The sequence below is a fragment of the Oncorhynchus clarkii genome, chromosome 10, assembly GCF_045791955.1.
Source record: "Oncorhynchus clarkii lewisi isolate Uvic-CL-2024 chromosome 10, UVic_Ocla_1.0, whole genome shotgun sequence".
NCBI lineage: Eukaryota > Metazoa > Chordata > Actinopteri > Salmoniformes > Salmonidae > Oncorhynchus > Oncorhynchus clarkii.
The window spans coordinates 59,714,585-59,741,569 of NC_092156.1; the positions used below are offsets into that span (position 1 = coordinate 59,714,585).

Sequence of the window (26,985 nt, forward strand, 5' to 3'; positions counted from 1 at the left end):
TCAGTGCGCTAACGCTAGTTACCGTTGACTCGCGAAACTACCTCTTAACTTCCGTCATACTGGACACGGAGACATAAAAATGGTATCACACGTGTTTGTCTGACTCATTGCCAAAATCCCAAAGTATCTCAAAATAGCTCCTGGACATGGGTCACCCAGCGAGAGCTGGGGCTCAGCTGAGCCAGCCTTGTGGCATGAAGTAGCCAGAGGGGAAGGGGGGTGGTTGGTTGACCTCTATAAACCTTTTCTTCAGCTACGTCAGGCGCTCTACTTTTTTATGGGCACGGCCCACATAGAGGCGCCTCCCGTTCAGCTCCTTCCTATTAATTTTATCGACCGCCTAAGGAGGTCAGATGTACTCCAATTAGACATAGAGATAGCAATGAGAGTACACTCCCCTCCACAGTGCAATTCACCCCTTCCTGAGCTGAAGTAGCTGTTTTGCAAGTCCAATACAAAAAGCCTTTCCCCCCAGCAGCTCATATACTACATTTCCCAGTAGACACGGGTGGTAAATGTCACTGCCAGTCTGCAGTGTGCCGGGCACTGCAGTGAATCACTCCTCCGCTCCACAGTAAACCTCATGGAAAGTGACTGAGGGATAAGCCCCAGGGCTGGTGCGTAGGAGTCATTCTAGCACTCTGTAGTCCTTTGGGAGAGGAGGTGGGAGAGCGAGAGTTCCTGTATGTTCAGTTATGGTGAGTTTTGCTCCAGGTGTCAAAGTGAACTTTTAATATTAAGCTCATAGTACAGAGTATTGGGCAGAGTAAATGTTGAAGGTTTAAATGAGACTTAGAAAGAATCCAGCCAAATAATCTACACTGCTCAAAAAAATAAAGGGAACACTTAAACAACACAATGTAACTTCAAGTCAATCACACTTCTGTGAAATCAAACTGTCCACTTAGGAAGCAACACTGATTGACAATAATTTTCACATGCTGTTGTGCAAATGGAATAGACAACAGGTTGTTATAGGCAATTAGCAAGACACCCCCAATAAAGGAGTGGTTTTGCAGGTGGTGACCACAGACCACTTCTCAGTTCCTATGCTTCCTGGCTGATGTTTTGGTCACATTTGAATGTTGGCGGTGCTTTCACTCTAGTGGTAGCATGAAACGGAGTCTTTGTGCAAGGAGGAGCACTGCCAGAGCCCTGCAAAATGACCTACAGCAGGCCACAAATGTGCATGTGTCTGCTCAAACGGTCAGAAACAGACTCCATTAGGGTGGTATGAGGGCCCGACATCCACAGGTGGGGGTTGTGCTTACAGCCCAACACCGTGCAGGACGTTTGGCATTTGCCAGAGAACACCAAGATTGACAAATTCGCCACTGGTGCCCTGTGCTCTTCACAGATGAAAGCAGGTTCACACTGAGCACGTGACAGACGTGACAGAGTCTGGAGACACCGTGGAGAACGTTCTGCTGCCTGCAACTTCCTCCAGCATGACCGGTTTGGCGGTGGGTCAGTCATGGTGTGGGGTGGCATTTCTTTCCTGCAAGAGGAACTGCTGACACACTCCAGCCACATGAGGTCTAGCATTGTCTTGCATTAGGAGGAACCCATGGCCAGTTGCACCACAGACTGTCCAGGAGTTGGCGGATGCTTTAGTCCAGGTCTGGGAGGAGATCCCTCAGGAGACCATCCGCCACCTCATCAGGAGCATGCAGGTCATACAGGCACGTGGCGGCCACACACACTACTGAGCCTGATTTTGACTTGTTTTAAGGACATCAAAGTTGGATCAGCCTGTAGTGTGGTTTTCCACTCTAATTTTGAGTGTGACTCCAAATCCAGATCTCCATGGGTTGATAAATTTGATTTCCATTGATAATTTTTGTGTGATTTTGTTGTCAGCACACAACTATGTAAAGAAAAAAGTATTTAATAAGAATATTTCATTCATTCAGATCTAGGATGTGTTATTTTAGTGTTCCCTTTATTTTTTTTGTGCGATGTATTAACAGTTAAACCAATGTTCCTTTTTTACCTCGCTTACTTACTCAGGGCCACGTTCAGCAGGATGCAGTGGTGTGGGACGTTTAATTCAGTGGATATGGTGCTGATCTGAACATTCAGTTGAATGGTGTGAATGTAATTGCCCAGAGGGTGATTTCGTATGGTGTGCTGCACAATTTCAAAATGGTCACGACCATATTGATCAGGTCACACCCACCAAACGAGAGCAAACAAACCTCGAAAGACCGTTTGGCGCTCAACTGTATGACGCGTTTCGGCAGTTCCTAACGTTTTGAAACATCCAGATAGAAATGTAATTTGGAGAACAAACATGACTCTCTGACATGTAGAATAAGGAATCACGTTGGCTCTGTTTGTGGAATTTCTATCTGCAACGTTTGATCGTGTTTGGCTACTTGAATGTGGCCCAGGTGTGCTGAAATGAACCAGAGTTGTACAGGGCTTTATGACAGGGAGATGTTGCCCTCTGCTGGATTAGTTTGCACATTACACAACTTTTTTTGCTCTGCTTTGGCGCTTTATAGTGAATGACTGTGTGGCGTCACAAGCTAAAGGCAGCTAAGACACATCATACAGGACTGTTCAACAGATGGTGATGCAGTTTAGTCTCTTAACCTCAGGACACTTGATGAGCCAATGTTATGTCTTTACTACTCAATTTAACTGACCGTTCTCCTACAACCCATGCAACTTTTTATCCGTTTTTCCATTATCTGAATGAGAAATTTGACAAGTAGCTAGGTAAAATGAATTGCACAACAATGCTTTCTATGACGAGGGCCATAGTTATCCCCCAAAAATGATTTGTGTAATGGTGTGTGTGTGTGTGTGTGCGCCCCGGTAACAACACTGTTTTTGTCTCTTTACCCTGGTGTTAAACTCTCCATCTGGACCCACTCTTCTTTACCCATCAACCCCTGCAGCCGTGCGCTGCACACCCCTATCCTAACCACGAGATCCATATTGCTCTGTGCTTTCTCTTCCTCCTCTCTCTCCCTCCCTCTTTCTTTGTCACTCTCCGCTCTCTCCAGACCTATAAGCTAAACCCAGATGACATAGATTTAGAGAACGAGCCTTGGTATAAGTTCTTTTCCGAGCTGGAGTTCGGCCGTCCGGTAAGTGAGGGTCCGTAACTCCCACCTAGGCACCCCCAGCCTTAGGTATACCCCACTCCCCTCTACCCGTTCAGTCTTCACCCCGCTGTAGCTGGGTGGGAATAATGTCGTCCAAGTCTCGGACTGGAGAGCTAGTGGGTGTACAGGCTTTTCTTCCAGCCCAGCAGTAACGCACCTGATTCAACGAAAGGCTGTTTGTTTTTATTTCGCAACCCGACACTAACGCATAATGTCAACGGTCTTCAGTCTGGACAGAGATGGGTCGAATCCGGTGTGTTAGTGCTGAGTTGGAACAAAGGCATGCGCACCAGGAGCGGAGTCTGGGGTCCTTCCTGTTGTAGTTGCTTTGGCATGCTGCTGGGTGCTGTGGTGGTCACTGTGGCCTGTTGTGTAGCTCCTTGTGACTGGTCTTCTTGTGTCTCTGCATCTTGGTGAGTTGGTTTAGCATAGTGTGGCTGTCTCGTTATCAGCTGGCCTCGCGACACGTTGAAAGCTCGAAACACTGCAAAACAAAACAAAGTCCCAAGTTAACATGGATTGGTCCTTTTACCACAAAAATCCTCCTACTAAGGGATACCTCTCTTCCTACATTGTATAATTTCCTATTTTTCACCAGCAAAATTCAGGTTGTTTTGCAGTGTGTGCTTACCAGTGTTGATAAGCTAGTGGAGCAGCCGATAGAACCGAGCAGAACAGAGATCAATCGAAATAACATGCTAATTAAAATCGACAAATTAATCTGGTCAGAGCATCGTTCTGCACCGTTCTTCATGCTCCTCTTGTATGTTGCAGCTTGTGCCGTTTGTTTCTGTTAGCCAGTTTAGACATTTTGGTTTCTACCCCTTCTCCCAAATTGTCAACTCATTCACTCCTCCTCAACTTTAGGCAACCTAAGGCATTAAAGGTATTGGATTGGTGTAAACTTGGGCTGGATTGAGCTCCTGTTTTCCATCATATTCCTTGCACCAGTCCCATTCCTTTGAAATCCACGAGAGGAAGTGTACAAGTGCACACTTTGGGGGAGAAGGGCGAGATACACTGTTTGTTGGACTGTTGTTAGGTTGAGGAAATGGACTTATTCAGAATGTTCAGCTAGAAATATGCAGTCTAGAAAAGACACGACTCTGATGTCATGCAGAATAAGGAATGATCAGATTTTATATATCACATGTCTAGCTGTAATATTCTTTCTGTTGCACCCTGACCCCACCACTTGAATAAACCCAAGACAACATACTCTGAGAAAGATAGAAAAGGTTCCTTAATGCACATGACTGGAGGTTAGTTTCGAGACAGAGGGTTCCACCAATGTCATGTTTTAGCTAGTCCGTCTTCACAACCGAATCACTGCTCTGTAGTGCCTTATGTCCTTAGTTCTGCTTTCTGCCTCTTGCTCCCACAATCTGTGTGTGTGTGTTGCTTTGTGGTTATGGGTTTGTAGATGTGCCTAGCAGTAGTGAGTGTGTGTTGGAGCTAACATAATGTACTAGATGTGTGTTCAAATTGGCTTAATCATTACTTCAATATGTGTTTGTGTGCATAATATGTACGTGTGTGTGTGTGTGTGTGTGTGTGTGTGTGTGTGTGTGCAGCGCGTCAAACTCGTCAGTCTTCAGTTCCTCTGTGTGCTCTAACGGATGTCACTTTCCTCTCTCGTTTTTTGTTGTTGTTTTTTCTCCCCATGACGCCACTTCCTCTCCTCCTCCACCACCACTCCATCTTCACCACCTCCTCTTCCTCCTCCTCTTCCTCCTCACCGCTGCTTGGGGCTCAAGCCTCCTAAAAAACGTCTGGATTATAATCCAGACATCTGCCCTCGCCGACTCACCGAGGTAAACGTTGGCATTCATGAGCATCGTGGGAATGGGAGGATTGGGTGGGAGTTAGCCTGAATAGCCTGGTTCCAGATAATTGTGTGCTGTTTTGCCAACTCCTTGTCACGCCAAACATGTTAGGCATGACTAAGGTTGCAAAATCCTGGTAACTTTCCCAAAAATTCAAAATTTTTCCAGAAATCCTGGTTGGAAGATTCCTGGAATATCGAGGGAATAAGCAGGAAATCCGGGAATCCTCTAACCAGAATCTCTGGAAACTAGTGGATTTTGGGAAAGAGACCCGGAATCTTGCAACCCTAGACACGGCAACTCCATAAGGAGTTGGCAAGAGAGTACAAACAGACTGGCAAGAGTTGAACGCAAACCTCGCTAAACAATTGTGGTCTTAGATTGCTTTATTACTAAACTCTGCGTGTTGTGTGATTTGGATGCAAACTACCAGACGTACTGTGACTATGCATTTTATTAGGCTACCTACCGTATGTCAACACAGGCACAATGTGTACCTACACCATAATTACACAGTACCCGAATGTAACCGTGTAACTAGATGACTGATTGGGGACGGTTGTCGCCATGTGTAGTACACCATTGCAGGACCTTATCATAGGGCCTCATCTTTCAGCATCCGTATCAGTCCTATGTCATTTATCAGTCAGTCATCTCTTTATTGTATCTGCATCTACAACGGCCTCTCTGCTAGTGACTCAATTCAGTGTGTTATTACTAGATGTAAACAGGGTGGTTCGAGCCCTAAATGCTGATTGGCAGTTCTAATTCAATTTGTAACCAGTTTATCATAGCTATAAGGGGGGTTGTGGCCAATATACCGCGGCGAAGGGCTGTATCCAGGCACTTCACGTTGTGTCATACAGAAGCACAGCCCCTAGCCGTGGTATATTGGCCATGTACAGTAAGTAGCACACCTGCTCTGGCCTTATTTCTTAAATATAACAGCATAGACAGTACTGCTCTTATGTATTTCCAATATGGATGACCGTTACACAAGACAATCTAGCTCTAATCGTGATCTCGCTCTTGTCTTATCAATTATGTCTATCAATGTGTCTCGCTCTCGCTATCTCTGTTCACTATCTGTCTATCAATGTATCTCTCTCTCGCTATCTCTCACTCTCTAGTTGATCTATTGACAGCTTATTATTGGCGTGAATCTCAGGACTGTATAAATTGCTATCAACCCATGTATGTATGTATCATGTCAGATGTGAAGCTCATATTTGAGTAGGTGTCCTTTGGGATTCAATATGTATCTGCTGATCTAGGATCAGTTTTCCTGTTGGAATCAAAAAGAATAAGATGATATGGACAAGGAGGACCTGATCCTAAATCAGCAAATGGCTCAGGTCTGTATCATAGGGTAGAAATGGCTGTGCTTTATGCTTTGTTACCACATGGAGCCAATCCTATGATCCAAAGAGTCCGTTTTGGGTCTTCCAGGGGCGCGTCTTCATCTCCAAGACGGAAAGCGTGATAGAGCACCTCCCTCACGCTACCCTTTATAGTGCATCACTTCACTCATGCCCTTTCTCCCTCCTGAACGAACCCCTCAAACAGACCACGGTCAGAGATCAACAGAATCAGCGGTCGCAGCTCCCAGCGCCAACCGGTAGGCCCATTCGAGATTCCATACACACGCCATGTGGAACCTACCTCCGTCACGCCATAAGCCGGGGGAGTGTTTTGAGCGTGAAGGCGCGGCGGCGGTGGAGGCGGCGTGCGAGCTGAGCATTGTGTCTCCCGCCGCCGCCACCTCCACCAGTCTTTGTTCGCGCTGCGCTCACTCTTCCTCTTCCTCTCCCTCCCTTTTGTTGTCTGCCCTCTTTCAGACGTCGCTGTACTTCACTCCCACTGCTGACCGGGTTCCAGAGAGGCCGGCGAGGTGAGTCTTCAATTCTCTCTCTCTCTTTCTTTTATTCTCTGCTTTGCTCTTTCCCCCTCCTCCCTCTCGCTCTCTCCCCCTCCTCCCTCTTGCTCTCTTTCTTTCACACCAGCAGTAGGTCGTGTTGCGGCGCGGTGTCCCAAACTCTGTGACGGTGACTCTCCACACATACTCTCCCCCCCCTCCTCCCCAACCCTGCATACATTATCCACTCAGCCTATTGATTCTGCCCTTCAACCTTGTCCCCTTCTCTTCTCTTCTCCTCCTCCTCCTCCATTCCCTTTCACAGATGCTAGGCTTAATCGGTTCTATTTGCTCTGAGTGAATGGGATGGTCGAAAAGAGGATGTCATGAATAACCCATGTTATTCATGGAAGGCTGACTGGGATTGTATTCAGTATAGTTGAAAGTCTAGTAGCCTGGTTAACCCACACTAGAAGTCTTGATCTTTTTTTTTATTGACGAGGCAGTTAAGAACTAGATTGGGAGAGGTTTACATATAGGAAAGGCACAGCCAGTCGGCCGACCCTGGGTTCGACTCGTTCGTCCCCAGCGGTCATGTGTAGTCCGGAGTCGGGACTCTGGCGCAGGTCTAGGGCGTTTTTAAGGAACAATAGCAGTCATGCTACATCATCCTAGTGTGAATTGAATTGACGGTGAGGATGACGTTTTTTTGTTCACGAGTTGGTAATGTTCAACAAATGAGCTTTGTTCTTTTAAAGCTCTATTTTACCGCTTTCTTTTGTTCCTTTAGGGTCTCTTTGTTGAACCACGAAAAGGCGGTGAACGCTATTATACCAGAGGGAATTATAACCCAGGATATTCAATGAACTGGGTCAAAGGAGCTATCTGTAATATTTCCTTGAATTGAAATGTGAATTAAGTGCGAGAGTATTTGGCATACATTTCCCATCGATGTATCTCATTCTGTTCGAAACAAAGTGGTGGGGCCGTCGTTGGGCTGAAACACAGGCCCTGTTCGAATCATTTGAAAACGTACTCCCTTAAAGTAATGACTGATTTAGAAATGATGGCTGAACAGGTGACAGCCTGTGGAAGGTGGCTTTAAAACCGTGTGTTCTATCACTTTGTGTTCCAGTGCTGCCAGTGACTACAGGAAGAGGAGGAAGTCGGAGCCGTCAGGTGACCAGGACAAGAACCAGGTCTCCCCAAAACCACCGGACCCGTACAAAGGCAGCAGCACACTGAGGAAACCTGTCATCCGCTCCTCCCCCTCCTCCCCCTCCAGAGTCAAAGGTACACACACACACACACACACAATGCAAACAGAGAGACGTATGTACACACGCACACTCACACAATCATAGGCATATACACACACTGGATCCCTATAGAGCCTGCACCCTGAGGAAACTGGCCATGAATGAAAAACCCATAAAGGATACAGATACACACACACACACACACATACAATACAATCAACCTCTCTCTCTTCCAATGTATAAGCATTCTCAAATGTGCAAACCCACACAAAAACACACTCGCACACAATCTCAATCTTAACAACCTCTCTCTTGCAGATGTACAAACGTTCATAAAAACACACACACATTCTCTGCGCTCCCTCACTCTATACCCGACAGCAATCAGACAGGACACAAGCCCACTGAGAAACTAATTTCCTCTTCTCACGCTATGCTGAGGGCCTCTTCCAGGTCAAAGAGCATCCAACCCAGTCTAAATAGCCTTGTGTTGACACTGTAAACAAACAGCCATGTTCCACGAGCTAATGGGAACGTTCTAACTCAGTGTTTCTCATTCCAATTCAGGGGTTGCACATTTTTGTCCTAGCCCAGCGCTAACATAGCCAACAGAGCAAATCCGCTAGGATTCCAGGCTAGCGCTAACACTTGTCCCAAACAAATTGACAAATCAACATGTAACTACGCTGTTGATTAGTCGAATGAGGTGTGTTAGTACTGGGCTGGAGCAAAAAAAAACATCGGGATCACCCCAGGAATGGATTGGGAAACAAAGTCTGTTGTGTAGTGTTGTCTAATTACGCTCATTATGTCCACAGGTTTCCTGTCTCATAGTGGGGTGACCACAGAAAAGATTAGCGGTACTGTTTTGTCATCTTTTGGTTGTCTGCCTTTGTCAGTTGTACATCTGTCCCTGTTGCATGTACACTGACAAAACATTTAAGAACACCATCCTAACATTGAGTTGCAGCCCCCCTTTTTGTCCTCAGAACAGCCTCAAATGGTCAGGAACGGACTCTACAAGGTGTTGAAAGTGTTCCACAGGGATGCTGGCCCATGTTGACTCCAATGCTTCCCACAGTTGTGTCAAGTTGACTGAATGTCCTTTGGGCGGTGGACCATTCTTGATACACACGGGAAACTGTTGAGTGTGAAAAACCCAGCAGCGTTGCAGTTCTTGAAACAAACCGATGCTCCTGGCACCTACTACCATACCTCTTTCAAAGGCACTTAAATCTTTTGTCTTGCCCATTCACCCTCTGAATGGCACACACACACAATCCATGTCTCATAAAAATCCTTCTTTAACTTGTCTCCTCCCCTTCATCTACCCTGAAGTGGATTTAATGAGTGACATCAGTAAGTGATCATAGTTTTCACCTGGTCAGTCTGTCATGGAAAGAGCAGGTGTTCTTAATGTTTTGTACACTCAGTGTATAGTATATTGTGAAAAGGATGAGAGAGGTGTAAATGTAATTCTCTCCACCATTGTCCTCTGTGTTTGACACAATGGTACTGATGTTCAAGTGCTCCATTTTAGCTTCACTCTCGTTCTCACCCTCTCTCCACCATTGCATGATGAAGGCTACAGTATGTTCAAGTGTTCTGTTATAGCCTCTATATTTCTCCTTCTGTATTTCTTTATCTCTGTATTCCTCTCTCTGCGTGGTTAATATCCTCCTCCTCTTTTCCTCTCTACCACGCTGCTCTGGTTTATGGGATCGTCTGAAAGGTGGGGACACGTGCGAAATTACCTACTCCCCCCGTTTGAGCTCTTCCCCGGGCCCGTACCTCCGCTCCCCTCTCTCCCCCATGCCCTCCAACCTCGCCCACCGTCGCTACGACGACGATGCCAACCCGGGGGCAGCCTCTTCGCCCTCCTCGCCCCTCAAGCGTGCCATCTGCTTCAAGAACGGCTGGCAGACGCGGCGGCAGGACGCCGAGACATGGAGCAGCACAGAAGACGCGCCGCCCTCGCCCGCAAAGCTGAAGTCGCGTAGCTGCGACAACCTGCTCAACGACGGGCACCCAGGGGGCACCGGCGGGCACAAGGCTACCCGTTCGGAGAGCGCCGGGTCACTAGTATTCAACAACCCATTGGGGCAAACCGCATCGTCCTCTACTCGCTCCTTGCCTCGCCCGCACCGGCGACGTGCCCACGACGCGCCAGGCTTCCTGAAGCTCTACCGCAAGATGCACCACATCGACCGCGCCCAGCTGCTACCCTCTGATGTCATCCGCTCGGTCCGTGCCCGCATCCTGGAGCTGGAGCGCCAGCCGCACCTCTTCCCCCGAAAACTCTCCCCCTGGGGACCGTCGTGGGGCCTGGAGGTCCCTCGCGATACGGTGCCAATGCGCATCTCCACGTACGAGCAACTCATCCAGAAGTCCAAGTCCATGCCCGACTTGGGAGACAGCGAGGTCCCATCTGGCGCAACCACGCCCGGCGGGTCATCGTCCCGTGCCAGTAGTAGCGGGGGAGGCGGCGGCGGGGGTAGGGAGACACCCGGGTACCCCAAACGCCGTTTCTCCATTGAGTCTCTGCTAGAAGAAGACATTAACAATGGGAATGGTAACGGGACGTCCCATCACACTTTTGACCACCATCACGCTCACCAGGGGGCAAGGAACCCGCCTGAGGGTCAGCCCCGCCTCACTCTGGACCCCCACCACCGCGATTTCCCCGACCCCCTCGTTTATCGACGCGCCACTGTCCCAGGGGCTGAGTACTCTGAGTCAGAGCAGGATGCAGCCGCCTCGGACCTCAGTGACTTTGTCCAAGTCGAAGGATCCTCCTTCTGCAGCGAGAGCGACTTCGACCACTGCTCGCTCACCTCGTCAGTCGAGAGCTTCTACGGCCCCTCCTCCCATCACCACCTTCGACACCACCACAGCCACGGCCACCACAACCCCAGTCATCAGTCTCTAGGTCAGGGTCAGGGCTACCAGCACCGTCACCTCATCAGCTCGTGTAAAGGACGCTGCCCGGCCTCCAACACCCGCTTTACCACTATGCTGCGCCACGAGCGGGAGCAGGCCCGCCAGGAGCTCCGGCAGAAACCCCCCCAGACACAGCAAACCAGACACGGGGGAAGGGGAGGGAGCGGAGGGGACCACCATGCCCTACCCCCCTCGTCCCAAGCAGCCCAAACCCAGCAGGGGATGTCCAAACTGGCCTTCCTCATCAGTCCCGTGCCTTTCCGAAGGAAAAAGGGTGACTCTCCACCCACTTCGAGAAGGAGTAGTGGAGGTCGAAGTACCAGGCCCAAGTCTAAAGAAGCCGTCTATGAAGCTTTGGATGCGGCCTTGAGGGATATCTACGAACACATCCAAACGGAGCGAGGCCGGAGCGGCGCTAGGCAACCAGACGATAGCATCCTCCGGAGGCTACTGGCTGAGATCCTCCCGGATGTGCCCGAGAGGAGCTCCTCGTTGCGGGGACTGAGGGGGAGCCGCAAGGAGGGTCCCTCCTCGAGCTCCTCGTACCCCGACGGGAGTCCCACAGGGTACAGCTCGTCACCGCGGCTACAGTCGCCGCTAAGTACCTCTTACAGTCTCCATACAGATGCCTCCAATAACAACGACTTTGGAGAGGAGCCAGGCAACGCAGGTGGAGCATGCACACACATATATATACACACACTTGTACTACAAACACACGCACACACACCAGCCCTCAGTCCATCATCTCCCTCCTCGACTCTCCCCAGCACTGCCTGACTGTGACCACCTCCCCTCCTACCAGTCACTGTGCTTCAGCAACGGGCCAATGAACAGAGCTGAGGTTAAAGAAGCCCTGTTCCTATTGGCTCATCCTCAAGACACCCAGGGACCGCATGCTTCCTCTTCATTCCCTTATATGGTTAAAGGATTGTGTTGTTTACTGAGATGTATGTTGTGTTATTGTCGGCATTTCTCTTTTTGCTGCTTGTTTCCCAGTTGTTTTTGGTGTATTGTTTCACTCCCCTTCAGTACGTACCTTGTTATGTTGAACCACTTGCATTTATGATTTTGTCAGGGATGGTTTATCAATTTGGATGAATATATTTTTAGGAATGTACACCATTGTTGTTTGGGCTCTGTACTCCAGCAAGTGTACACTTTGGATTTGAAATGATACAATGACTATGAGTTTAATCCTTAAGAGTCTCAAAAGTCACCCGTTCGTCAATCTAAGTAACATAATAAAAGAATCCCAGTCGAAATCCGTCGGCTTAAGCTAGCGATATTGCACGGGCTGCGTCTCAATCCACCGCATCCTCCTACGGTGGCCTTCTGCAGTGGAAGGTGGCCGAGCTACAGCGGTGTTTGTCAGACCATGAGACATCCCGATATGGGCGGTTTATCAATTGGATTTCATATTTTTTGGGAATACGGTGAGCTCCAAAATGATTGGGACAAAACAACAACAACAATTGTCACACTCCCAATACTTTTGGAGCTCACTGTATGCGCTTGCTGGTCTGAATGACTTCTCCTTCTGTGCTCTTCTGTTCAAATGTTCTGTTCTCGTTTTGTGACGTGGGCATGCTTTTCCTTTTAATCATACTGTGCTACACTATCCGAACCATGTGTTTTCCCTGAAATGGAAATAAAATGCATTTTAATTTATTATAATTTTATTTTGTCATTTCCTGCCCGACACTCATTTCCTGGATGACATCACTACCCTGAATGACATCATCACCCATTGTGTAAACCAACGTGGTTTACTCAGGGAGGCGCAACGCTACAGAACGCTAAGACACAGATTATATTGACTAGAACTGACATTCCTCTTTTGATCATGGAGAATAGACAATTGTGTCAGACGTTCTGCACATTTCACCCTTCTGAATCCTCCCATGGGAAATGTAACAGATAAAGCCAACATGATATTCTGCATAAAAGACGATCATGTCAGTTTCTGCACAATGCATTTCTATCTGAGCATGCTGTAACGGTTTCGCCCTTCTGAACATGCCTCCTGGCGTCGCTGTGCACGTGTCGTCCCATCGCCATGGCAACACTGTTTTGTTGACCCTTATGATAACCCTTGACCCGTGTGCTGTTCCCCCTCACAGAGCAGGATGCCTCCAGGGGGTACAACACAACCACCAGCGACGGGGGAGGGGGGCAGACCAGACGAGCCACCCCGGACAGAGAGGTAGCCAAACCAGAACTTTGATTTTCCAGACTAACTTTGATGATGAATGAGACTAGCTAAACCAGTACATCCCAGTGTTTCCCATAGTTGACTTATTTTGCAGGCGCAACATTTTCAATTGCAATCATTTGAAGCCACATTCTTTTAGGTGGGGTCCAAAGGGCTAGACACCCCGTCTATTCAATGCAAAGGGAAACACTGGTACTCCTATTTAGAAGATGTATTTTATTTTTAGCAGGCTATTACAAAGTACTAATGGTTTTCTTCTCTACCTAGTACTTGATTGATTCAAATAGAATAATTTCACTGTCCTGATAAGCTTTACATTTCAATATAATTGTATCCTATCTAGTAACACATGGCTGCTCTCTTTCTCTTTACCTCGCTCGCTCTCTCTCCCTCTTTACCTCTGTCTTATCTCTCTCGCTCTCTCTCTCTCGCTCTCTCTTTATATCTCGCTCTCTCTCTCTCTCTCGCTCTCTTTATCTCTCTCTCGCTCTCTCTTTATATCTCTCTCTCTTTATCTCCTCTCGCTTTCTCTCTCTTTCTCTCTCTCGCTCTTTATCTCTCTCTTTATCTCTTTATCTATCGCTCTCTCTTTATACATCACTCTCTCACTCATCTTCATAGGTCTCCCATAAGCAGATGACCCAACTCATTCTCTTCTCTCTCCTCCATCAGAAACAGCCTGCCAGAGCTATATATGACTTTAAGGCACAGACCGCTAAGTGAGTAAAGTGACTGAATGCAATGAAATGCATGTGTGGAGGGGAGATACAGGGACCTCGGTATGTGCTGCACTGGTTTGCAAGCAAGTAGGCTGGGCATGCACAACGCTTGAAACAGACAGCCCGCTTTTCTTTGAGGGGGCCAAGGTTAACCTCAGTTATGGGCAATAGCCTCATTCATTATCTCCAGCCCATTCCAGTGTCTACAGGTGAAAACTGTGATTATGATATGTTTTATCAGAATCAGTTTTCTAGGACTCTTCCTACTTATGTTTTTTTTTTTTTACTAGGGAACGTAGAAAATGGCTTTGTTCCCATACTATAGACACTGGTATGGTGCAGTGGGTAATGCATTTTAGGTTTAAAAAGCAGTGACTTGCTTACCTTCACATCCGCCTGCTTAATCATTTCCCTACCTTGAAAGGCGTGCATGGACGATTGTTGCCCCCCATTGCTCTTCATACTAAAATGGTGCTTGGCTAGTCTCTCTAGACATTGAGGTTGCCTCCCACAATGTTCCAGCTTAACACGCCTAGAGTCTGGGCTTGAGACTAGTGCCTGGCTGGTTAACAATGTCACATGGATGATTCCAGTGACTTAATGTTTGTACCCTTTGAACACAGTGCTGCCAACACCAGGGTTTTGGGTTTGATCCCTGCACGGGCCACATATAGTCAATACATGTCATTGGTAGCCGGTTTTCCAAACACGGACCAAGCCCAGTCCTGGACTGAAAAGCAATTTCAGTAGAGATTCTCCATTGAGCGTGCCTTTTGTAGTTCAGGACTGCTCCATCTGGGAAACGGGCCCATAGAGACTGGTGTTTGGGGGTTATAAGAAGCATCTTGTGACCGTTGTTTCAGAGAGCTGACGTTCAAGAAGGGCGACGCGGTGAACATCATCAGACAGATCGACAGCAACTGGTACGAGGGGGAGCACCGCGGACGACTGGGCATCTTCCCCATCTCCTACATAGAGGTAGAGCACATTGAGTGTGTATGAGGTGAAAGGAAAGGGGGATACCTAGTCAGTTGCACAACTGAATGCTTTCAACCGAAATGTCTTCCGCACTTAATCCAACCCCTCTGAATCAGAGGAGAGAGAGAGGAGTTGTTGGGGGTTAACGGCCTTGCCGTCCCAGGGGATTTGAACCAGTGACCTTTCGGTTACTGGCCCAACACTCTTAACAGCTAGGCTACCTGCCGTGTGTGTGTGTGTGTGTGTGTGTGTGTGTGTGTGTGTGTGTGTGTGTGTGTGTGTGTGTGTGTGTGTGTGTGTGTGTGTTTCAGATGATGATGATTATGTTGTGTGAATGTCTAGGTGTGTGTGCGTTGTCACCACCCAGCTTTGTGTGCAGTTTAATTGATTACTTCTTGGACCTATACTCTCCCCACTCTCTCCACACACACACACAGAAGATGCCGTTGCCAGATAAGCAGCAGCCGATTAGGCCTCCTCCACCAGCACACGTCAGAGAGATCGGGGAGGGGGTGGCCCGTTACAATTTCAACGCTGACACAAACGTGGAGCTGTCCCTCCGCAAGGTAAGGTGTGTGTGCACGGATTTGTGCGTGTGTGTTGGTGTGATTGTGCATGAGTCAATGCGCATGTCTGTTCACTGACGTGTCTTCATTTCCGTGTGTGTCTGCCTGTCTGTGTGTATAATCTGCAGGGTGAGAGGGTAGTCTTGCTGAGACAGGTGGACCAGAACTGGTACGAGGGGAACATCCCAGACACCACCAAGCAGGGCATCTTCCCTGTGGCCTACATAGACATCGTCAAACGCTCGACCTCCAAGAGCCCCGCCCCCTCCCACCACCCAGACCCACACGGCTACCCCAGCAACAGGACACAGGGCTCCACGCCCACCAAGGTAGTGACAGAAGAAGAAGAATATTGTATTAGTCCACACAAGACTTAGTCCAAACTGGAGTAAGCCAATAGTGACAGTCTGTTGTTTTTTATGTCAGTGAGCAGCAAGTTTCCCCGCTGTGTATAATGATGTTTTCACTGAAACTACCGTTAAGTCTTAGGGTGAGTTGCACCAACATGGATTATCTGGGTTAAATCAAGCTTTATCTATTCATCTTGTTACACCACGTTTTAAACCTAGTTTTTAAATGAATCCTAGGTGAATGAAATCCTTCCTCTAATCTAAATGTAGTTTTCACTTTAAACCTAGATTAAAATAGCCCAGGTGTCTTCCTTCTTTTTGACAGTGGTGTTGTCTGTCTTTTTATCCTCCACTACGTTGCTAAATTCCTCCATCAGCTCCGACAAGAGGTTTTTCTTTCATAAGAGGAGAAATGTGAACTTCTTTGACGTGCCATGATCAGGTGACTAGCGGACAAATAATAAAAGGCTAAATAACGTTAAGTAATGACAATAATATACATGATATTGTACGCTAGCTAGCTTGGTTCATAAACTGGCTAGCTGCAGTAGCTAACAAATTAGTTTTCTGTCTAGTACTGGCAAATAACGGATTTTATTTCAAGTCAGCCAAGCCGTGAGAACCTTTCAGTGATGGAGCTACAGTAGTTCTAACGTTACATTGTTTATTTTATCCGGGAACAGCAACTTTGTGGCCTCATTTGTGGCTAGCTACTTCGTTTTCAACTCACAAAATACCTTGTATATTGGTGTAACACGTCACTAATCATAGTTTAAAACCTTTTAATGATAGATTTACTGATCCAGATTTAAAATGAAGTGGTGCAACACATTCTCTGATTAATTATAAACCTAGATTTACAAAACCTAGATTAGCTCTAATCCTAGGTGAATTTAAACCATGTTGGTGCAACCCACCCTTAATCAATCAACCCCCCCCCAAAAAAAAATATATAAAGCCCTTTTTACATCAGCAGTTGTCACAGTGCTTTAAAGATATCCAGCCTAAAACTCAAGCAAGTCTTGTCACTTGCATAGTTTCCTCTTTCTGGATGTTGTGTAAAGCTTTTCCTAAGCGCTGTAAATGCGTTAGGGATCCTACTACCTCCCCTTTAAGAAACCTACATGTGTACCATGCTGTCTCAAGTGGCTGTCGACATGCTATGGCTTAAAGAGGAAGTCCTGTCCACGCAGAGTGATAGCATTTCAATGCCTAGTAGAGGTTTTGAGCGTGGAAGACAGTCTCTCCTTGTCCATAGACTGCTTTCACAGTAAGGAAACAAAATATGTCAAATCTCTGTACTATCCCTTTAACGGAGAGGCTTCACACAACTGGACCCAGATGCATTTATAACATTTGAGCCTGGTGAAGTAAGTGTGTGTGTGTTCGTGCGAGAGAATGAAATGAGATGGAGAGAGGGTACTGTTGGGTTTGGATGGCAGGGGAGAATGAGTGTGGATGGGTTTGTGTGCATCTCCTCTTTCCCTCAGTCCCTCACACCTCTCCACTCCTGGTGTGTAAGTCTCCGCTTTTTTATCCCCCCCCCCTCCTCTCTCTCTCTCTTTCTCTCTCCCTCCGGAGCCATTCAACAGAACTCCCACCCCCCCTTCCCTCCATCACCACCACCATCCTCGCTCCACGCCCCCCTCCCCCCACACCCCTCCTCCTCCTCCCGTGAAGACCCTCTGTCTGCAGGCCGTCACCAGCGAGTGGCTCTCCCTCACCCTCAGCCCCCCCTCCTCCGATACCCCCATACCACCCACGCCGCCCCCCTTCCCCCCAAGCCTCCTCCCTTTCCTGGAAGATCAAGAACGGAGGGCCACCCCTCCCGCGCCACCCAAACGAGGGCTCACCCCTCCGCCACGAAATGCATCCAGTTGTCTCGCCTCCTCCCGCCCGGCTGTCAAGCAGTGGCTGTTTGACTTAGACTCCCCCCCCTCAGCCCCTCCTTTCTCTCCACCCCCTCCTCCTGACTCCTCCTCTCCCTCCGCCTCCCCCGTGCCCGACTCCTTCCTGGGATACCTCGAAGAGAGGGGCCTAAGAGACAGTGAACAGAACAAACCACTGTCCCTAGCAGGCAGAGGGGGGTTCTTCTGCACTGAACCCGAGCCGGGGGACACGCCCGCAGATTTGTTACTGTGGTACAGGCCAAGTGTTCCGCCAGTATCCTTAGAACTAGAAACGGAACCCCCCCCTCTTCAGCAGCAAGTGGAAGATCCCTATGATCAGTTGTTGTCTATGATCCTGGATCAGCCCATGTGTGACGAAGATGGAGGGGAGATTCTCAAGCCGGCCGTGGCACTGACCAACGAATCACAGAGCAGGGTTAGGCTAGAGTCTGAGTTTCATAGGCCTGTGACTATGCAGCCCCTGTCCATCACGCAGGACAGCCAATCAAAAAGGGTGAATAGGCGGACGGCAGGGTCTCAGAGGCCGATGACGTTGTACATTGAGGAAGAGGAGGAAGCTATAGGAGGGGAAGAAGAGGAGAAGGAAGAAGAAAGGAACATTGATGTAGACTGTGGTACTGTAACTGTCCACAGAGAGGGGCTGAAAACAGAGGTAGCGCATGATGTGTGGACCAGGTTTCAGACTCAGTTGAAGCATACACACATGCTTGCTAACACCTAACCCGAGCCAATTCCAAACAGTTTTACAGAGTTTGATAATAAAGTAAGATGTACTTATTATAATGAAAAATACAGGATTAACCTGGGCTTTGGTAAATTTGGATATATGGATTGAAATGGAATTGACCCTAACCCCCGTAGTTTCACATCATGCCTTTTCTGGATCGTTTTACTTGATTATGCAGAGTAATGCTTCGATACTGAACCTACATTTTGGAATATTGATTCAGCTCGAGGTTTGACGCTGGGTGTGATTGGTGTCACATTTTCCTTCCCTTCCCAGGCTGATGTCTATCCGACCCGCTGTCACAGCACTTTGTGCAACCCGGCACAGTTGGAACCCATCACCCTCCTCCCTCCCCCTGTCTCTCCTCCCTCCTCACCATCCCCCACTTTTTACTCTGCCTCACAACCAGCTGAAGCCCTGGCTATGCCTTCTTCCTCTCCACTGTCCCATCTTCCTACCCCTCCCCCAATTCCCCTCTCCTCCTCGCAACAGATTGTGCCACCCTGCTCTCCTCCCCCCACTTCCCTCATCTCTACCTCCTACCTCTCTTCTCCTTCACCCTCTTCTCCCCTTCTCATCTCTCCGCCTCTCACGACCTCACCCCTCCCTGCCTCCCGCCCATCCTCTACTCCTCCTCCCCCCACCCCTCCCTCTTCCTCCCTTTTGGCCTCACGTCAAGCCCTAGTCTCCCCTCCTCCTCTCCAACCATCTCCTCCAACCTCCCCCATCCCTGACACACAACACTCGCTCCCATCCTCCCCTCCACCCTCTTCTCCTCCTCTCCCTCTCTCCCCTCCACTCGTACCCTTTCCAGAACCTAGGTCTCCTAAGATCAAGGTAAAAGACACTGCAGGTGCTCTTATTGCGTTATACAAAATTATAAGAAAAGCTAACTAAAATGAACCCTGACGGACTGTGTGTGTTGTGCCCTAATTAATCTGTATTAATCACCTGTTGGACCAGTGAAGTGTGTTGTGCGGCTGTGTGATGACAATGTGTGAATTAGCAGCATGTTGGACGCCTGGTTGCAGATGCCCATATGCTCAGTGTATGCCAGTGTTAATGAGAGAGCACCAGTGTGTTTACCCAGGCTAGCTTCTTTTAGATGTATTGTGTGTAGCCTATAAGAGGTGTATAAATCACCTATACAGTATAAACTATGTACAGTTGATGTCGGACGTTTACATACACTTAGGTTGGAGTCATTCAAACTCGTTTTTCAACCACTCCATCAATTTCTTGTTAACAAACTATAGTTTTGGAATGTCTGTTGTGTCATGCACAAAGTAGATGTCCTAAGTAATTTTTCCAACAATTGTTTACAGACAGATTATTTCACTTATAATTAGAGGTCGACCGATTATGATTTTTCAACGCCGATACCGATACCAATTATTGGAGGACAAAAAAAGCAGATACCAATTAATCGGCCAATTTTATTTTTTTTACATGTCATTATTACAAATACAAATACAAAAATACAATTACAACAATACTGAATGAACACTTATTTTAACTTAATATAATACATCAATAAAATCAATTTAGCCTCAAATAAATAATGAAACATGTTCAATTTGGTTTAATAAATAATGCAAAAACAAAGTGTTGGAGAAGAAAGTAAAAGTGCAATATTTGCCATGTAAAAAAGCTAACGTTTAAGTTCCTTAATCAGAACATGAGAATATATGAAAGCTGGTGGCTCCTTTTAACATGAGTCTTCAATATTCCCAGGTAAGAAGTTTTAGGTTGTAGTTATTATAGGAATTATAGGACTATTTCTCTCTATACCATTTGTATTTCTTATACCTTTGGATGTTCTTATTTGCACTTTAGTATTGCCAGTGTAACAGTATAGCTTCCGTACCTCGCTCCTACCTGGGCTCAAACCAGGAACACAACGACAACAGCACCCTCGAAGCAGCGTTACCCATGAAGGTACCATGTTCATCTGTACAAACAATTGTACGCAAGTATAAACACCATGGGACCACGCAGCCGTCACACCGCTCAGGAAGGAGACACATTCAGTCTCCTAGATATGAACGCACTTTGGTGGGAAAAGTGCAAATCAATCCCAGAACAACAGCAAAGGACCTTGTGAAGATGCTGGAGGAAACAGGTACAAAATTATCTATATCCTCAGTAAAACAAATCCTATATCAACATAACCAGAAAGGCCTCTCAGCAAGGAAGAAGCCACTGCTCCAAAACCACCATAAAAAAAGCCATACTACAGTTTGCAACTGCACATGGGGACAATGGAGAAATGTCCTCTGGTCTGATGAAACAAAAATATAACTGTTTGACCATAATGACCATTGTTATGTTTGGAGTCAAGGTAAGTCAAAGTCAAGGTATTGGAGTGGCCATCACAAAGCCCTGACCTCAATCCCATCGAAAAGTTGTGGGCAGAACTGAAAAAGCGTGTGCGAGCAAGGAGGCCTACAAACCTGACTCCGTTACACCAGCCCTGTCAGGAGTAATGGGCCAAAATTTATCCAACTTATTGTGGGAAGCTTGTGGAAGGCTACCTGAAATGTTTGACCCAGGTTAAACAATTGTAAAGGCAATGCTACCAAATACTAATTGAGTGTATGTAAACTTCTGACCCACTGGGAATGTGATGAAAGAAATAAATAAAAGTAATTCTCTCAACTATTATTCTGACATTTCACATTCTTAAAATAAAGTGGTGATCCTAACTGACCTAAGACAGGGCTTTTTTACTATGATTTAAATGTCAGGAATTGTGAATAACTGAGTTTAAATGTATTTGGCTAAGGTGTATGTAAACTGACGACTTCAACTGTATGCCTTTGTATACATGGGAAGACAGCCCTTGCATACAGCACGAGTGCTCAGGAGTTTGCAACTGAAGTGTTTTTGTATCAAATTACAATGTACTCCCTATATAATGCACTAACCTTTAACTTTGTAAAAATAATTGTGCATTATATAGGGTATAGGGTGTCCTTTGGGACAATACCAGTGATTCTCTGTGGTCAAAATGGCTGCTCTTGTTCTTTCTGAAACTGGAGGCTGACGGCCGTCTGTCTTGTTGTTGTGTCGCATTTCTGGTTCTCAGCCTCCTTTTAAGCACGACCTCCTCGCGGTCGATGGTAAATCCTCCCGTAGCCCCGTCAGGACCCGAAAGGTCCTGTATGTCACCTGTTAGAGGTCAAAGGGTAGGGGCGTGACACTAGCAGCTGTGCATTGTGGGGAACGTAATCTTTGTTCTCTAATAATACCCTGTTAGTTACCCCTGGATTTCAGTGCATATTATTGTTTGACTACATTGTAGTGCATTTTCTTCTTTGTAGGGGATTGAGCTTTGAGATTTGGTGTGTTTTTGTTAGTGGATTTGGGGGTTTATTGAATTTGGATAAGTGTGACTCTCAAAGCAGTGGATTTATATCACCATATCAACTATTTGTCAAACTACTTATCTCTCTCTCTCTGTGTCTCTCCCTCAGAGGTTTGTGCAGGATTTGCTCCATGGTGGAGGAGACCCGTAAGTAACAGTAGAATCTCAATCATCGTCATCATTGTGTGGGTTATATTTCCATGGTTGTGGCCCCATCGGTTGTTCTAGTAATCAGCAATATCTTCAGCAATATCATCACAGATGTCCTACATTTACATGCATTTCATTTGGAGTCTGACATTATCTGTCAGCATAACCTCCTAAATACTTTTACAATCAGCATTATCATCAACATACATGTTCCTGTTATTTTCACTGTTATTCAGAGCAATTAGGGCTAAGTGCCTTGCTCAAGGGCAACGTGGCAGATCTTTCACCTAGTCCGCTCTGGGATTCGAACCAGCAACCTTTCGGTTACTGGCCCAATGCTCTTAGCCGCTAGGCTACCTGCCTACATCAACATCCACCATCAATAATGATCTCATCACAAAGCCATAGCGGCGTGGGCCATGTTTCTCACACATCCCTGGTTCCAGGTTCCAGGCCCTGTACAACTATCTGCCCCGTAACGAGGATGAGCTGGAGCTGAAGGAGGGGGACGTCGTGGACGTCATGGAGAAGTGTGACGACGGCTGGTTTGTCGGTAAGAGAGGAGAATAAAGGCGTCAACCTTTCCTCACAGAATCACCGTACTTGATTGTTGAAAAGCTAAGCTGTTGTTGAAAAGCTAAGCTGTTCTCTATCCAGTCATGACAGAAGATCGGAAATAGTTTCGACGGGTGCAGCGCTCTGGTAGGCTGTAGTAGAGGGTTTTCCAACCCTGTTCCTGGAGAGCTATCCTCCTGTAGGTTTTTGCTCCAACCCCAATTGTAACTAACCTGATTCATCTCATCAACCAGCTGATTATTAGAATACGGTGTGCTTGATTTGGGTTGGAGTGAAACCTACAAGATGGTAGGAACAGGGTTGGAGAGCCCTGCAGTTAGTAGATTTGCAGCAGTGGATACTGTAATGGCATTTATGTTCAACTTGTACCCCACTCTCACCAGTTGGTGGTGCTCGAGTTCCTTGTGCGAACTAATACCTTTAGTTCTACTGCCTGTGCCCTGAGTACAACACACTTCAGCCCCATCCTGAAACAACCCCTAGCCTGTAGGCACTTAGGGCGTAACATCTAAAAGACTTTGATAAGGATAAGAAATGGGGTTATAGTCCCACCTTGCCCTCTGATAGGCAAGCTGGAATTTCTGCCACATTACTTAAATCTATTCAGTCCTCTCAGATTTACAAATGCCTAGGAGCTAGGAGAAGTGCTTAGGAGCTAGGAGAAGTGCTTAGGAGCTAGGAGAAGTGCTTAGGAGCTAGGAGAAGTGCATAGGAGCTAGGAGAAGTGCTTAGGAGCTAGGGGAAGGGGCTAGGAGTTGTTTCAGAACAGGGACTTCCTCTCCCACTCTGAAATGTCCACTTAATCCATTTTGACAACTCAGCTGGATACCAAACGGCAGTATTATCCACTAAAGACTGGTGGCACTGAGAATACATTTCCACCCCCTCTTCTAGGTCCTTGTATTTCCTTCCTTCCTCAACATTCAGCCATGTTGCAATGGGAAGTTTAGCTGGACGAGATCATTAGTTTCCTGATCTGGATATTGAGTACATTGCAGTGTGGTAGGAATGCTGCCATCTAGACAGGCACAGCTGCTGAAAAACTAAACTTTGAATCTATTTTAAAGGTGCAGGGAATCAGTTGTGTTTTTTTGCAATATTTGAATACGGTATTTAATACAGCAATTATCTGGCTAGTTCTCTCTGCGTATAAGAACCACTGAATCACTTCTAGTGAGCTGTGTGAACGGACACATTCGATTGTTTATTATTATTAGCCTTCATTAAACACGGTCTCTTTTACATTTACGACCTACAACGACGTTTCGTTGTGTCACCGTTGGGTGTCCACATACAGTGGAGAATGTCATCTCTGTTTTTTTGTGTTTTTGCAAAGGGACTTCTCGACGGAGCAAGCAGTTTGGAACCTTCCCAGGAAACTACGTCAAGAAACTATAATGATGAATCCGGTCCACCCCCGCACCCTCCTTACTTGGGCCCTTCCATCTCTAGCACAACCCATATTGGACACAACCAACCCGGAGTAAAATGAAGTTGCTCCTAGACACTGATTTGGGTCAGTTTTGCACTTTCCCCACCAATGGTTATGGTTAGGATTGGGGGAGGTGGAGCTGACCCTAGATCTGTACCTAGGGGAAGCCTCACCCCGGAACAACACGCCCCCACTGTCGGGTCATCCAAGAAGCCTTTCCCAAGCGTGTGTGACGTCACAGCAAGTATTTTGTTTTAGCTCTAACTAGCCAACTCTACAGGAGACTATTCCACTAACTAAACGGTTATTTTCTAAATGATGGAGTAGAGGTTGAAGAAGATCCATACTTTTGTATTCCTGTCACCTCAGATACTGAAGGAAGGGTAGCCAAACAAGATGGCCACCTTTTTAGTGTTGACATCTGCTGTTATTTGATTCATTAGATCTATTTTGACCCAATAATGTGATAAGTTGATTGTGTAACATTCAGAGAGGTCAAATGTGGTAAAGAGAGAGTTAAAGATGCCAAGTAAACTGCCACTCAGGATTGCCTTGACATCATAATGTCAGCCGTGTTTCTTTTCCCTTTTTCCTAAGTGTTAAATGAGTACAGAGACCCCCCTAAGCGTATTATCTGTAATAGGAGGGCATGGTATTTTCAGAGCAGTATTGTCATAGGATATTGCAACACATTTCAATGTTTAGTCATTTGGCAAATGCTCTTATCCACACCGACTTTCAATAAGCAACACGAAACAACCACAGCGTTATTAGTACAAAAATCTTCATCAGATGTTACATTTTCATACCCCAACACAGGAACACTCACCTATTTGCCCAGTGAAAATGATGATGCTGTGTAATCCATGATACCCAAAAGTGTTGCTGGATACCACGGGATAGGGTATGACATGTTTGGAGGCAAATGCATTGATATTGAATGCATATATGTATATCCAGAGCCTTTTATTCGCAACGGAAGGTTCTGGATATCTGCCCGCTATGGGTCTACAGTCAATTCCAGTTTTTCATTTTAGTGTTTGCAAACTCCTATATGGATGAGTTACTTCAAATGTGGAAGTGGCAATCGTTGATATTTCCTTTTGAACCCTTCTGCTTGAACAAGTATGGTACATTTTGTACTTTTGATGGAAGTAATATTTATAGATCTTGGATTTTATTGATTGGTTGACTTGGCGTTTTATCCTTTCTCTCTCATGTAAAAAGTTACACTACGGAGTTACACTACGGATTTTACAAGTGAAAGCTAGATTGGATTGTCGATAGGGCTTTGGGAGTTTGATACATATGCAAAAGCAACTGGTTTTCCCCACTTTTTTCTGTATGTATAGATGTTTCTAATGGGGGAAAAGTATTGAATATTGATGAAAGGTCATTTAGACGTCTCCGTCCATAGATATAACTCATGGAATGGATGGAGCAGCATCAGTTTCTCAGCTTACTTTGTCTACTTTCTTTTAGTTGAAGTGGCCTAAAGTTGACGTGTACTTTTGGCTAATTTCAACCGCAGCAAATCCCCTTGTCATGTTTAAGATAACGAGACGATAGGCCAATTTTTGTTCCCAGTTAAGTCTGACATTTTACATTTGTCAATATACAACAAACGTTCAGGTCTCAACAATAAAACAAACCTCCTTTTTTGAAACGGTGTTTATTTTGTTCTACGACAAGGTTTTTCTTTTTACGATTGCTGTTGAATACCGTATTAGGAATGTTGCCACATTCGTTGCCTTTTTTGTCCAAATGGGATGTTTTACTTCACTCTAATATAATCAGATAAGCGGTGTAAATGAATTTGATTGAATTATACAGTTAAGTTCCTGGAGTCGTTTTTTCTCTATATAGGTAATTCTGACGGCGACCTTTCTTACTGTCCGGGATGAATAAAACGATTAGAGACAGTGTCACTGCAATAGCTTTTATAACAATGTATTTGAATAACATTGGTTAGGCATACTTTTTGTGTTCCATGAATATGATTTATGACATTTTGTTTTTGCCTTTTTCGTGTGTAAATGAGTATTGTATTCATATAGGAAGGACACTGCCCGCAGAACAATCGTTTAAGCACCTTAATATGTAATTACTTTATTTTTTTGGTTTCTGTCTTTGGTTGGTTTTGTTCTAGTTAATTTTTTCTCCCCATCCCCTTTTCATTCACTCTTCATGTTCGTGTTCATTTAGGCACCAAAAGAAAACGGACTCGCTGGACATGTCCAATAAGAAATGCACATTTTCATGTTCTGTTGCAAACATTTCCCGTTGCTATCCCTAATGAACACGACCCTGGCATGTGAGAGCACTGCGTGTCTGTTGCCGTTTTTTCTTTTGTACGTCTTTTGTATGGAGCTGTAAATCGATGACACCGATCCACTGCTTTATAAACTCTTATTTTTCTCACCCACCGTCAGTTTGAGTTGCCTTTTCTTTCTGGTTGTCATTTTTCCACACCACCTCTTCCTTCGTCCACCTCATTTGCCTCAAACAGCCATACCTCCATTATCCCTATGGTGCAAAAATAAATAACATTTATGCAAAAACAGAACACTTTTGTAGTGGGCTACACTACTTTAAGGTTCTCTTTTATGAAGGGTACCTTAATGTAAAGTGGTACCTTGTAGTGTTAACAGGGATAACCACTCTGGAGAACAAAATTGAGTATAAGGGAATGTACTTTACCCACAACTTAAGGATAGACTGTAATGTTTAAAATATGTATAGTCTGCCTTTGCTACCACTTTCGGGGACTTTAAAGGATTTGGACTGAAGACATGGAGGATCCCCGGCTCCCATTGGAGTTGTTTATATTGAATCTGAAAGGGGGCCTAGAAGTGCAGATTCTTAGCTTTGTCCAAATGTAAACTCAAGTGGATGCATTGCAATGACATTCTTATTACAAGTCTTTCTGCTTTAATTTACGATTTTTGGGGACTGTATTCGTAATAAATTCTGCCTGATCATTTCAATATTTCTCTCTC

At 46.1% G+C, this 26,985-nt stretch overlaps 1 protein-coding gene across 1 annotated transcript in view; it reads left to right on the plus strand.

The window, feature by feature from the left end:
- LOC139418856 (sorbin and SH3 domain-containing protein 2-like) overlaps positions 1-26,412 on the plus strand; it is a 109,220-nt gene extending 82,808 nt beyond the window's left edge. The window contains exons 13-28 of the mRNA XM_071168612.1: positions 3,015-3,098; positions 4,874-4,930; positions 6,781-6,833; positions 7,933-8,090; positions 8,875-8,916; positions 9,789-11,666; positions 13,120-13,202; positions 13,884-13,930; positions 14,794-14,908; positions 15,346-15,474; positions 15,603-15,803; positions 17,406-18,386; positions 18,738-19,298; positions 21,938-21,975; positions 22,425-22,531; positions 23,891-26,412. Of these exons, the coding sequence (XP_071024713.1) occupies positions 3,015-3,098; positions 4,874-4,930; positions 6,781-6,833; positions 7,933-8,090; positions 8,875-8,916; positions 9,789-11,666; positions 13,120-13,202; positions 13,884-13,930; positions 14,794-14,908; positions 15,346-15,474; positions 15,603-15,803; positions 17,406-18,386; positions 18,738-19,298; positions 21,938-21,975; positions 22,425-22,531; positions 23,891-23,952 (4,596 nt within the window). The 3' untranslated portion in view covers positions 23,953-26,412. The remainder of the gene's footprint in view (positions 1-3,014; positions 3,099-4,873; positions 4,931-6,780; positions 6,834-7,932; positions 8,091-8,874; positions 8,917-9,788; positions 11,667-13,119; positions 13,203-13,883; positions 13,931-14,793; positions 14,909-15,345; positions 15,475-15,602; positions 15,804-17,405; positions 18,387-18,737; positions 19,299-21,937; positions 21,976-22,424; positions 22,532-23,890) is intronic.
- Positions 26,413-26,985: the final 573 nt, after the last annotated feature.